This window comes from Vombatus ursinus, unplaced genomic scaffold (genome assembly GCF_900497805.2).
Source record: "Vombatus ursinus unplaced genomic scaffold, bare-nosed wombat genome assembly UNPS02005659.1, whole genome shotgun sequence".
Lineage (NCBI taxonomy): Eukaryota > Metazoa > Chordata > Mammalia > Diprotodontia > Vombatidae > Vombatus > Vombatus ursinus.
This window is the reverse complement of record NW_020945437.1, coordinates 4,105,037-4,118,399: the sequence shown is the minus strand read 5'-3', so window position 1 is coordinate 4,118,399 and position 13,363 is coordinate 4,105,037. Positions and strand designations below refer to the sequence as shown.

Below are 13,363 nucleotides of genomic sequence, written 5' to 3'. Positions count from 1 at the left end.
AGAAGGGGAAGACATCTTTCTATGTAAAGAAAACATATGTTTCTGTCTTCTCCTTTCAGCCCCATAGTGTCCTAAGTGCCAGCATTGGGGATACTTTGCTACATTCTAGACACAGCCCCACGAAGGCAGCCTATCTCTGGATAAGTCACATCTACACAAAGCTGTCTTTGAACCTCTCATCAGAGAGGCAATGACTACTAGAATGTATCCTTTTTTCTTGGGGAACTAATGCATTTCTTTGCATCTTCTGGCAGTTTGGGATTCTCTTTTTAATCACATGGAGGAAGAGAGTTGCTTGCATTTCAGAGAGTATAGTTCAGGGGTACTTCCCTTCTTCTGTGTGATGGACGTCATTTGGCAATTGGGTGAAACCTAAGGACATCTTACCAGAATAATATTTTTAAATGCATGTAATAAAATACACAAGATTACCAAAGAAACTAATTATTTTGAAAGATAGTTATCAATTTTTTTTTAACACTTCACAGATGCCAGATTAAGAACCCCTGGGTTCTACATACGTTCTTTGTGATGAGTCTCAAATACACGAATAGCCTTGGTAGTTTAGCATATCTTTTCCTGTTCCTCTTTAGTGTTATTTTTCTACTCTCTAACCTCTTAACCCTGGTTGAGACTCTTCCTTTACCACCTTGGTAATTTTCTTCTTTGTTTTCCTTTTGGAGCTACAGTCAGTCCTCAACTTTCACAAGACACCAAGGTCCCAACATCGCCTCTGATACTCTGTCCTTCATGGATGGTGGATGGAGTTGGAGATGCACCAGCTTGAAATAAACCATCAGGGAAGTCTGCTTTGTGAGCTATTTGAGATTCTTAAAGGTCACAGAGTGTGGGAGCAGAGCAGAGACAAATTGACATTTAGCCTTGAGGCTGTGATCTATGGGATCAGTGAAGCACCTAGTAGGATACTAGCAGCTCCACAGACTTGTGCATTAGGCCTTTCATTTTTTTCTCTCTCTCTATTGTACATAACTGCAAATGTGTGTGGTTGCCAACATGAAAGTGAAAATGAGGGTACTAATAAAATCACACAAATGCTTGAAGTTGTAAAAGTTAAACATGCAAATGTTGAGGGTTGGTTGTATTTACAATTTTAAATGAAAGAATGACATGATCAAAACAGTATATGAAGGAGATGATTTTGGTTGCAATTTTTAAGCTATCCTAGGATGGAGGAAAAAAAGACAAGAGGCTATTTTACAGGAGGCTTTTTGATAATTTTAAGAGTAAGGGGATGAGTGGTACGGACTAGGATATTGATGGAAATGAAGAGAAAGGGACAAGACTAAGTAACAGTAATAAGAAAACTGATAGGATTTGTTGACTGATTAGTTGTGAGGAAGCAAGAAACAGATGCCATTGAAGATGACTCCCACGATTTTGGGTCATCTTATTGGAACTGTGGGAATGATGGTGCCATGAACAGAATGGGGATTTGGAAAAGAAAAATAGTTTTGAAGGGGAAAAAAGTGCCATTTTAGACATACTGGAGTTTTAAAGTCACGAAATATTTACTTGGGATTGAGAGGAAATTGGAAGTATACTAAAGGCAATTAGACATATGGAGCTAGAGCTTGGTCAAAACGTCAAGGCTAGAATTGAAAAGTTGAAAATTAGCAATATGGAAGATAGCAGATGAAGTTACAGATGCCCTACCCCTCTTCTTCACTAGTTCAAGTCCAACCAACCCTTCCTTTCATATCCAAATCAAGTTTTCCATCTTTCACAAAACCTTCCTTAATAGTTCACCTTACAGTAAATTTTTAAATTGTTTTGAGTTTTTGGCCTTGGCTACCTATACTATTCATTAATCATTGACTGCCCTAGGACATCTCTAATGTTTTTATCTTGAGTTGTTATTTAACTCGTGTTTTTCTCCCTAACCTTTTATATGTGTATGTCTATCAAGTAAGTTCAACAAGGGAAAGGATCTATTTGTTATACTAAATAAATACAATAATTTCATGATTGAATAAAATCTGAATATATGTTATTAACTCAGGGATCTGTTACATTGTGTTTTCTTGACTAAAAAATGTTGATTAAGAAACATAATCTCAATATTTTTCTCCCTCTTTTCCTACGCCTCCCCACCCTGCAATTTAGCTATCACCAATGAAGTATCCAAGCAACAAGATCTTCTTAAACCCTGTCCCAGTAAAATTACTACAACTGAAATAGAGAAGAATGTAATTCTTGGAAAATTTCCAAAGAGGAAAAGGCAATCCCGGATCTATATCAAAAACCTCCTTCTTAAACAGCATGTAAAAAGACATAGAGATGCGGCATCAAAGATGTTTTTAAAGAAATATCCAAAGTTTTGTGTGTTATTTTCAAATCGCAAAGATAATTATAGTGATCCTTTCTGTTTGCCAACTTACAATTCAGTAAAAGATGAAAATATTTCAGAAAAGTCAAGTCTGCAACGTAAAACGACAAACTACTTTTTGGATGGTGCTTTAGAAAAAACTTCAGTCATGTCTTCTGAGATCTCAACACCTACGAGTTCACATTTAAGACACTCATCCATCCTCCTAAAACCTGACCTTAAGCGTGTAACTACACCAGACTCAATATATATGCCTCTTATATACTCTAGATTTGTGAATGAAAATCAACCTGTGTGTAAGGAAGGGAAAATGAATTGGTATGACAAACTGCAAATGACTCATGGCACAATGACTAGACAAAATTTTTCATTTGATGCACTATCAGCAGCTTCAGCAAGAAAGCCTTATAGACAATATGTGTTAGGTAATAGTCATCTAATCCTAACTTGTGGATAATTTTTAGTTTCTTCAAAAATTTTATGAATTTTTCTGTAAGATCTATGACCTTTCATTTCCAAGGAAATATTCCTTGCCTGTGATGATTTACCAGAAGGATGGGACCACCCATTGGAAGTGTATGAATTGTCTACAAGTTCCCAAGCCCCCACCTAAAAAACAAACACAGCTCTCTCTTTTTTTCCTAGAATTTTCTAAAAAAGAAGAGGAAAAACCAGACATCAGAGACTCCTCACTAGTAGGAAAACTAATTTCTCTTCCAGGTAAATTATTTATGTATACATTTCTCATAAGTCAAGGTAAGGAAAACTAACTGCCCAAGGACAGGCAAGGAGTAGAGAAGAGCACAATTTTCATACTTTTCTAGGGCACAGAAATATTTTTTGTGAGGGACTGTCTGATGTTGGCTACTGCCAAGTGGGGGTTGTGGCAAGATTGGGGTAAGATCTGGGTATTTGGAAGTAACCGAGGCAGGGGCTGTGGTAGGCGGAGTTGTGGTGAACTGGGATGGGCTGGATACGGAGAAGCCCTGAGGCAGTGGGCAGTGCTATGTGAGATAAGCTGGGGAAGGATCAGGATACAAGGAAGTAGCGGAGCATGTGCTCCTGAGGCAGGGGGCTGTGCCATGTGGGAGTGGGACAGCAGAGGACAAGTTCCCTTTGCTTAGTCCCCTCCCTATATGCAACGTCAACCCCAGACGCCTCCTTCCTGTGTCTTTCCTGACTTCCTGGGTCACGTACCTTCCCTTTGTGTAGCACTGACCCCAGACGCCTCCTCCCAGTATCTGGGCCTGACTTCCTAGGTCAAGTACTCTTTGTCTACGCACTAATCCCAGATGCCTCCTTCCTGTATCCGGTCCTAGCCTCCCGCATCACTTCCTCTCCCTTGGTGCGCTAAACTCAGACAGCCCCTTCCGGTATCTGACCCTACAATCATTGACTAGTAGGCGGGCTGAGGAGGAGGGGCTAAGTAGGTACTTAAGGAACGGGGTCGTAGTCGGATCACGCGCTCTCCTTTTGCTCCTGCTCTGTTGCTCTGGCCTTCCTGCTTGGCCTTGCTGTGATGACCTCTGAATAAAGCTCGGGTGTTGGCACCTCCTGGTCGGCTCGTCTCTGTGTGTGTATCTGGGTAGGCTCCGAAGACTAGTAAGTAGTATGACTCTGGCAGCCTGCTCCTTATAGGAGGAGAGTGCACGGCGTGGCCGGCACAAGGTCGGCTCGGCCGGCACAATTTTTCCTTAGATATATGTTTTCTTTGGTGTTAAATAATATAAATCATTAAGCACAGAATTATGAGCAACATCTTGGTATTTGGATTTTAATTTCCACTTAAACTTGAATGGATAAATGTAATTAATAATTGAACATTAGCTCTTCCTTGGATATTAGTACTTGTATTTAATGTTTAATCAGTTCAATTAATCAATTAACAAGCATTTATTAAGCACCAACTGTGTTCCAGACACTATGTTAGGTGCTAGGAATTGTAATAATCATAAAAACAGCAACAGTGGTAATAACTAGCATTTATGTGGTACTTTAAGGTTTGCAAAGCACTTTACATCTGTCATCTAATTTAATACAACAACCCTCTGAGATAGGTATTATTATTATTATTGTTATTATTGTTATCCCCATTTTATAGGAAGAGGTTGTGACTTGCCCAAAATTACACAACTAGTAAGTGCTCGAGGTAGGATTTGAACTTAGGTTTTCCTGATTCTGTGCCTAGGATTTTATCCATTAAGACAAAAGTGAAACAGTCTTGCTCACAGAGCCTTTTTATTCTAGTGGGTAAGATAAAATGTACATAAGTATATACAGAATGAGTAAAAAAAAAATAAATACAGTTTAAAAATTTTTTTAAATGTAGAAATTGGGAGAAGGGAGAATCAGAAAAGATTCCATGTAGGAAGTTAAATGGTTTGTTTTTTGGTTTTTTGGTTTTTGGGGGGGGGGGCAAGGCAATTAGAGTTAAGTAACTTGCCCAGGGTCACACAGCTAGTAAGTGTCAAGTGTCTGGTCTGAGACCTCACTTGAGCTCGGGTCCTCCTGAGTCCAGGGCCGGTACTCTCTCCACTGCACCACCCAGCTGCCCCTAGGAAGTTAAATCTCAAAGGAATGAGATGATACTATGATTCCAAGATGAGGAGGAACAGCATTCCAGAGAGTGGCAATGGCTATTGCAAAGATACAGAGCTAGAGTATCAAATAAGAAATGGCCAGGAGAGTGTGGCACACTAGAGAATTTGGGAAGAAGAGTAAAATAATGCATTGGGAAATGTAGCTTGTGGCAGGTGGTGAGTGACTTTAAATACCAACCAGAGGAACTTCTCTTTTTCCTGGTGGCAATAAAAGCTGCTGGAGTTTGTTAAGTAGAAAAAGGCACATGGTCAGAGCTGTGCTTAAGGAATACCATTTTGCAGCTATGAGGAAGGTTGATTGTAGTAGGGAGAGATGTGAGACAGGAAGACCAGTTAGGAAGTCATTCCTATAGGTTAATGAGGAGTTATGAGGGTCTAAACTAAGGTGATGCCTTATCAGTAGTAAGAAGACAGATGAGAAAAATGCTCTGGAGACAGAAATAACAAAATTTGGCAACTAATTGGATTTACGGAGTGAAGAAGACTGAGGAATTGAGAAAAACACTGTAAGGTTGCAAATCTGGGAGGCTGGAAAGATAGTGGTGCCCTCAACAGAAACATGGAAGTTCAAAACAGAGGAAAGTTGGGGGTGGGGGGGGCGAGGTAAACAGTTCTGTTATATCTAATACCTGCTTCCCTGCTGCCTATGAACACACCCAACATCTTCCCATCTTTAAAAAATACTTTATTGGCCCATCTCCAAAGGCAATCTAATAACTATCATCCTATATCTCTTCTCCCTTACGTGACTAAACTCCTTGAGAAGGATATCTATAATTGGCACCTCTACTTTTCCACTCATTCTCTTCCAAACTGTCTTCAGTCTGGCATCTGACTTCATCATTTCACTGAAACTGTTCTCTGAAGTTACTAATGTTCTTTTAATTGTTGAATTTATTGGCATTTTCTCAATCCCCATCCTTTTAGACCTCTCTACAACCATTGACACTGTTGTTCACCCTCTTTTTCTAAATATTCTCTCTTCCCTTGGTTTTCATGACACTCTTCTTTCCTATTTGTCTGACCACACTTTTTCAGTATCTTTTGTTGAATTTTCCTCCGTGTCATGCCCACTAATTGTGGGTATCATCCATGTGTCTGTCCTAGACCCTTTTCTTTTCTCACTCTATACTATCTTACTTGGTGATCTCATCAACTCCTATGGGTTCAATTATTATCTCTATGCAGGTGATTCTCAGATCTGTTTATCCAGCTGAAACTCTCTTCTGAGCTCTAGACTCACATCACCAACTGCCTACTGGACATCTCCAACTGGATATCCCATAGATGTGTCAAACTCAACATGTCCAAAACTAAATTCGTTATTATTCCTACTCCTCTCTTCTGAACTTCCTTGTTACTGCTGTGAATACAAACACCCTCCCAATCACCCCAGCTCACAATTGCAGCGTCAGCTTTGTTTCCTCAATTGTGCAAAGCCAATAAGCATTTATTGAGTGCCCACCATGTACCAAGCACTGTACTAAGCACTGACTATACAAAGAAAGGCAAAAGTCCTTGCTCTCAAGGAGCTCACAGTCTAATGGAGGAGACAATATGAAAACAACTGTGTACCTACAAGATACCTACAGAACATCTGTTGGAGCTCATCAGCAGAGAGAGGGCACCTGCATTCAAGAAGATTAGGAAAGGCTTCTCATAGAAGCGGAGATTTTAACTAGAACACTTACCCTCCTCTAATCTGTTGCCAAATCCTGTCATTTCTACCTCCATTTCATCTCTCAACACATAACTTCTCTTCACTAGCACACCTGACACTGGTGTGTCATCTTGACATCTTGAACTGGATGTCTTATAGACATTTTAAATTCACTATGTCTGAAACTAAACTCATCATCTTTTCCCCAAACCCTTTCCCTACCCTTTAAACTTCCCTATTACTGTCTAAGGCATTACCATCCTGCCTGTCCCCTAAGCTTGCAACTTAGGTGTTATCTATGACTCCTCACTATCACTTACTCTCCCCATCCAATCTTTTCCCAAGATGTGTCAATTTCCTTCGCAACATCTCTTGTATATACCACAACATCCCACCCCACCCCGTCTATTACTAGGAACACCCTGGGACAGGCCCTCATCTCCTCATGCCTGAATTATTGCAACAGTTTGCTAGTTAGTTGCCTGCCACAAGTCTGTCCATCCTCCACCCAACCATCAAAATGAGTTTCCTTAATCATAGATTTAACCATTTCAACCCCCTACTTGATAAACTTTAGAAGCTCTTTATTACCTCCAGGATTGAATATAATATCCTTTGGAATTCAAAGCCCTTCACAACCTAGTCTCCCCTACCTTGCTAGTGTTCTTATACCTTTCCCTCCCGCCATACTCTATGATTCAGTGGCATTGACCTCCTTGCTCCTCCTTCTCAAGCAAGGCATTCCATCTCCTAGCTCCTGTCATTTTCACTGGCTGTCCTTCATGCATGGAAGGCTTTCCACTTTCATCTCTACCTCCTGACTTCCTTCAAGTCCCTGCTAAAATCTCACCTTTTACGGGAAACCTTTTCCAATCTTTAATTAATGTCTCCCATCTATTGATTATTTTTCTTTTATCTCGTCTAGACATCTTGCTTATGCATAACTGTTTGCATGCTGTCACCCCCATTAAATTGTGAGTTCCTCCAGTTCAGGAACTGTCTTGCCTTTCTTTGTATCCCCAGGGCTAAGCTAGCACATTTACTTACTGACTGACTTGCCTGGTGCATAGGATAGAAAGGGGTTGGTGGGTAGAGTGAGTGGAAGCTTTACGTATTTCAATTCTTTGATGTTATTTCATAAAATTTTTACTTTGTGCAGTGTTTCCCTCTTTTTACCTTATTGATTTAGCTTCAATTACCATGGATTTGTCACATTTTTCTGTTTTGAGGTGTTTTGTTTTGTTTTGTTTTTAGTAGGAGGAATTATGTCAAAAGCAACTGCTAAGTCATTATAGCAATTACTTTAGGTTCTCAGTTTTCCTGCCATAGAATTTAATTTTTTTTTCCATTTCCCCTCTGTTCCTGGTGAATTGACATTGTTCATTTTTAAATTTTGGTAATTTAATTCCCACCCCCCTTTTTTATTAAGTTAGTTTATGATTCTTCAATTGTGTTAGGTTTTGCAAAAATAAAAAAAAATAGCCCTTGTTTTTGTTGACCATTTCTAGTCTTTCTTTTCGACCTAGTTTCTCTAATTTTGATTTTTTTAAAAATTGCATGCTCAGTTAATTCTCTGTTTTTCTGTTTTGTTAGTATATGTGTACTGAGTTAATTTTTTACGTAGAACTGTTTTATTTGCCGGTCACAAATTTTGGCATAGCATCTTACTGTTATCTCACTGTTATATTCTTTCTCACCTAGTTATTGTTTCTATGATTTGTTCATTGTTCAGGATATTATTCCTTAGTCCCTTTTTAGGTTTGCATCTTTTTGTAATCTCCTGTTTTAATTACTAGTTTTCATTTTGTGTTGCTTTTAAAGGAAATATTTAAATTTTCTCCCCTTTTTAAGTTTGTGTAGATAATAATTTTCCACAAGAGTCTTAGCAAAGTTGATGACTAAAAAGTGAAAGACATTGAAAAGTAAAAGGAGAGGGACTTTCAGAGACAAAAGAAACTTTACCTTAGAGAGAATCTGAGTTTTGAATAGCTCAGTTACATATGAAGAGTCCAGTGAGACAATTAACTTGGCCCAGGGTATAGACCATTTTGTTACTTTTGTCTCCAGCCATTCATCTGTAGAGTGAAAGCAACAGTAGAGTTGAAAAAAGAGCCAATTTTAAAGGGGGAAAAATGGGTTTAGTCCTAAGTATTGTGACCACAGCCAAATGAACAGTTGAAGTGAGCCCTACACAGGGTTCCCTGGCTCATCTTTCAACTTTTATTCAATAGGATATAGTACTTAAATCTCCTCTAACAGCAACATGTTTTTCTTTTTAGAGTCACTTCTAGAAATGACAGAATCTGAGAAGGAACTCATTGTGTACGGCGAGGGTTATTATAAAGATTTACTATCACCTGATGATAATCCAAAACTGAACCTTGCCAAAATAGCTGTTATCAGATGTCATGAACATGGAAGAAATGCACTTAGTTTTAAGGTACAATATTTTTCAGTGATTGTATTCATTAGCATTTCTTTTCTTTAGCCTTTTAAACTTAAACCACTTTAGATGATACTTTACTACTGCAAATGAAACTTCCTTTAGATATGCATCTCGATTTTGATGGACCAATAGTATTGCATAAAAATATTACTCACTAATGCATCCATGAACCTAGCTGCCTGGTTTAATTCACAGGTGGAAACTTAAAGCTCAGTTCTGTGCATACAATAAGCACTTAATAAATATTTGGTAATTTCATTTAAAGTAATTTTTATTTAATTTAATTAACATCACCTGATGTATTGGGGTAATAGAATGTTTTTGCTTAAGTGAAATTCAGGAGTTGGAAGCCAGCTGCGAGACATGATTAAGAGACCTCAACCTTCCCTAGCCCCCAATTCTCAGATCAGCTTGATCTTGGATACCTCTGTCATTGCCACTATTATTGAAGCCTTTTTTCTCCCTTGTTGTTAGCAATGGGTATAGGAACATCACTTAGGCCACACAGTGAAGATGCTCTTTGGAGATTTTACCCTTACCCAGTTTGGAAAAACAGGTCCATAATGCCTGTTTATGTTTGTCAAACTGGTCTGTCTTTTCTGAGGTTTGTAGTGTAACATGAGAGAATACAGGAATAAATGACTAGGTAAGATTGTGAAGTTTGTAGCAACTTAACTGTAGGCGACAGTTATTTCTATCTCACTTCTGTTTCATGTTTTGTTGACCGTTTTTATAGTTTGGTTTTCTTTTTGGCTAGGCAATGGGATTAAGTGACTTGCCCAGGGTCACACAGCTAGTAAGTGTTATGTGTCTGAGGCTATATTTGAACTCAGGTCCTCCTGAATCCAGAGCTGCTGCTCTATCCACTGCACCACCTAGCTGCCCCTATTTCTATAGTTTTTCTTTTTGACCTAGTTTCTCTAATTTTCATGTCTTTTAGGAATTAATTTATTTATTTTCTTAAAAAAAAAACTCCTTGCTCAGTTAATTCTCTGCTTATCTGTTTTGTTAGTATATGTGTACTGTCTCATTTTCCTCTGTGATGTAGCATGTGGTCCTCATTGCCAAACCTCTGGAGAATAACAGCTCACATTTAATATTTACAAAGATATTTTCTTGCCAGAAACATGTGAGCAAAATATTACAAATACCATAATTTCATTTTCCAGGTGAGAAAACTGAGATCTGCCCACAGCCACATTGGAATGTCAAAACTCAGGTCTTCTGACTCTGAGTTCAGTGATTTTGCCACTAACTGTTCCATGGTGCCACTAGTTAGTGTAACATGTCTGTGTTTACCAGATGTTTGTTTACAGGCCATAGTTAGACCCTCAGGCTCCTTCAGAGCTAGGAAACAGAGCACATAAAAGAGTTTATCTCTTGCTACAACATTTTTTAATCTGTCTTCTCTCCACTCACATGATCACCCTAGTTGAAAGGCACTCCCATCCCCTCTCACCTATAAGAAAATTCTTCATTTGAACTTTCACTCTTAACTAAGGAGGCAAAATTCAGGAAAAAGAGAATTAAAAGGAGTTTATTATATGTCAAGGCAGCAAAACATTGATGGGTTAATCACTGAAGATCAATGATGGCTTCAGAGCAGGGCCAACTATTATTGGGAACTTTAAAAACAATTCTAGTAGGTCCACCTCAGTGAAAGAAGTGGAGCCCTTGCTTCTCAGTTCCTCTGCAAGATAGCAAGAAACGTATTGATTTGTAGGTAGGGGTACACACTTCACAGGTGGGGTATATGACAAAGAGCAGGTAATGCAAAAAGCTGCAGAATTGATGTCGCCTTCCCCAACACAGCCTCCCCTAACAAATGATTGATAAGCAGGGCTGGGAACAATGGGTCACTGAATCAACATAACTTTCAATAATTCCCCCATTTGTTGCTAACTGCATATATGGAAAAGACTGAACATCAAAACAAAACATATATGGTTCAGCACCACATTCAGTCATATATTCCACCTTTATCCCCAACTAGCTAGTGTAGCATGTCTGTGTTTACCGATGTTCACTTATAGGCCATAGTTAAGACCCTCAGACTCCTTCAGAGCTAGGAAACAGAGCACATAAAACAGTGTATCTCTTGCCACAACATTTTTTAATCGGTCTTCTCTCCACTCACATGATCATCCTAGTTGAAGGTCACTCCAATCCCCTCTCACCTATGTTGTAAGGAAAATTCTCATTTGGGCTTTCACCCCAACTAAGGAGGCATCCTAATCTAGCCTCATCTCCTATCCTAATCTAATCATCCTTATCCCTGCTGTTCATTGTGCCAAATTAGTGACTAGGGGACTTAAACTCACAACAGGAAACTAGTGTCCCAAATCATAATCCCATGTTTCCATCTGTCTCTTAAAGTTGAATAAATTTAGATACAGAGTCATAATTTCATGTATCCACCAAGAAGACAAGCCTTATTAAATAGGCCCTAGATATGAACTAAGGCATGTTACAGATCAAGCCATTTAGAGAACACACCATGTGCTTATTTTAGAGGGGAGATGTACATACATATCAGCAAAGTCACCAAGAAAACTCAGTAAATATGAATACCATGAAACAAAAAAAATTAACAAAATTAATACACTAATGATCATTGATATCAAATAACAGCAATCGTTCTTATAACCTCGTAACCCACTCCTAATGTTTAGTTAATCAGCACATTTCATCTTGACTCTCAGATGTCCTAGGTAATTGTTTGGTCCCTGGAAGCATCTTCCCCTAGACTTCGCAGGATAGGCCTTCTGCTCAGGCAGCTCTGATCTTGTCTCTTTCTAGCAGATCTGCTTGTCTGGCTCCAAGTCAGCTGCAGAGTGATTCTACGAAAATCTTTTGCAAAACACAGCCCAATTCTCATAGACATACATTGCTACTGGAAAAACCATAGCTTTGACTATACAGACCTCTTTCGTCAAAGTGATGTCTCTACTTTTTAGTATGCTGTCCAGATTTGCCATAGCCTCGCAAGGAGAAAACATCTTTTGATATCATGACTTCAGTCTCTGTCTGCAGTGATCTTTGAACCCAAGAATATAAAATCTGACACTGTTTCCATTACTTCTCCCTCTATTTTCCAGGAAGTGATTGTACCAGTTGCCATGATCTTAGTTTCCTTTTTCTTGTTTTTATGTTAAAAAAAAAAAAGCTTTTATACTCCCCTATTACACCTTCATTAAGAGGTTTCTTAATTCTTCTTCACTTTCTTCCATCAGAATGGTATCATTTCCATAACTATGATTGTTGATATTTCTCCTGGCAACTTTAATTCCAGCTTTTGATGCGTCCAGCTTCACATTTCTCATGATGTACTCTGCATATAAGTAAATAAATAAGGTGAAAGAATATAGCCTTGTCATACTCCTTTTCTAATCTTAAACCAATCAGTTGTTCCATGTCAGTTCTAACTGTTGCTTCTTGGCCCCCATAGAGGTTCCTCAGGAGAAAAGTAAGATGATCTGGTACTCCCATTTCTTTGATGACTTCCAACATTTTGTTGTGATGCACACAAGCAAAGGCTTTAGTGTAGTCAATAAAACATAAGTGAATGTTTTTCTGGAACTCTGTTTTCTCCATAATTCAGTGAATGTTGGCAATTTGGTCTATAGTTCCTCTGCCTCTTTGAAAACCAGCCTACTCTTCTGGTAATTCTTAGTTCACAAATTACTGAAGTCTAGTTTGCAGAATCTTAAGTATAACTGTGCTGGCATGTGGAATGAGTGTAATTGTTTGGTATTTTGCCCATTCTTTGGCATTGCCCTTCTTTGGGATTGGAAGGTAAACTAATCTTTTCCAATCCAGGGGCCACTGTTGAATTTTTCAAGTTTGTTGGCATATTGAGTGCAGCACTTTAACAGCATCATCTTTTTTTCCTTTTTTTTTCTTCTTTTTTTTTTTTGTAGGCAATGAGGTTAAATGACTTGCCCAAGGTCACACAGCTAGTAAGTGTCAAGTGTCTGAGGCCAGATTTGAACTCAGGTCCTCCTGACTCCAGGGCCAGTGCTCTATCTACTGCACCACATAGCTGCCCCTAACAGCATCATCTTTTAGGGTTTTAAATAGCTCAGCTGGAATTCCATCACCTCCACTAGCCTTATTGTTGATAATACTTCCTAAGGCCCACTTGACTTCATTCTCCAGGATGTCTGGCTCTAGCTCAGTAACTGCGCTATCATTCTTTGGTAATGTTAAGATCTTTCTTGTCTAATTCTTTTGTGTATTCTTGTTACTTCTTCTTAATCTCTTCTGCTTCTGTTAAGTCCCTACCATTTTTGTCTTTTATCATTCACATT

General features: G+C 38.7%; 1 protein-coding gene across 4 annotated transcripts in view; it reads left to right on the top strand.

The window, feature by feature from the left end:
* Positions 1–13,363, top strand: part of LRRC63 (leucine rich repeat containing 63) — an 81,790-nt gene that overhangs the window by 37,823 nt on the left and 30,604 nt on the right. For all 4 annotated transcript variants that reach the window (XM_027848137.1, XM_027848138.1, XM_027848136.1 and 1 more), the window contains 3 exons: positions 2,125–2,772; positions 2,993–3,067; positions 8,887–9,047. In XM_027848137.1, the coding sequence (XP_027703938.1) occupies positions 2,125–2,772; positions 2,993–3,067; positions 8,887–9,047 (884 nt within the window). The remainder of the gene's footprint in view (positions 1–2,124; positions 2,773–2,992; positions 3,068–8,886; positions 9,048–13,363) is intronic.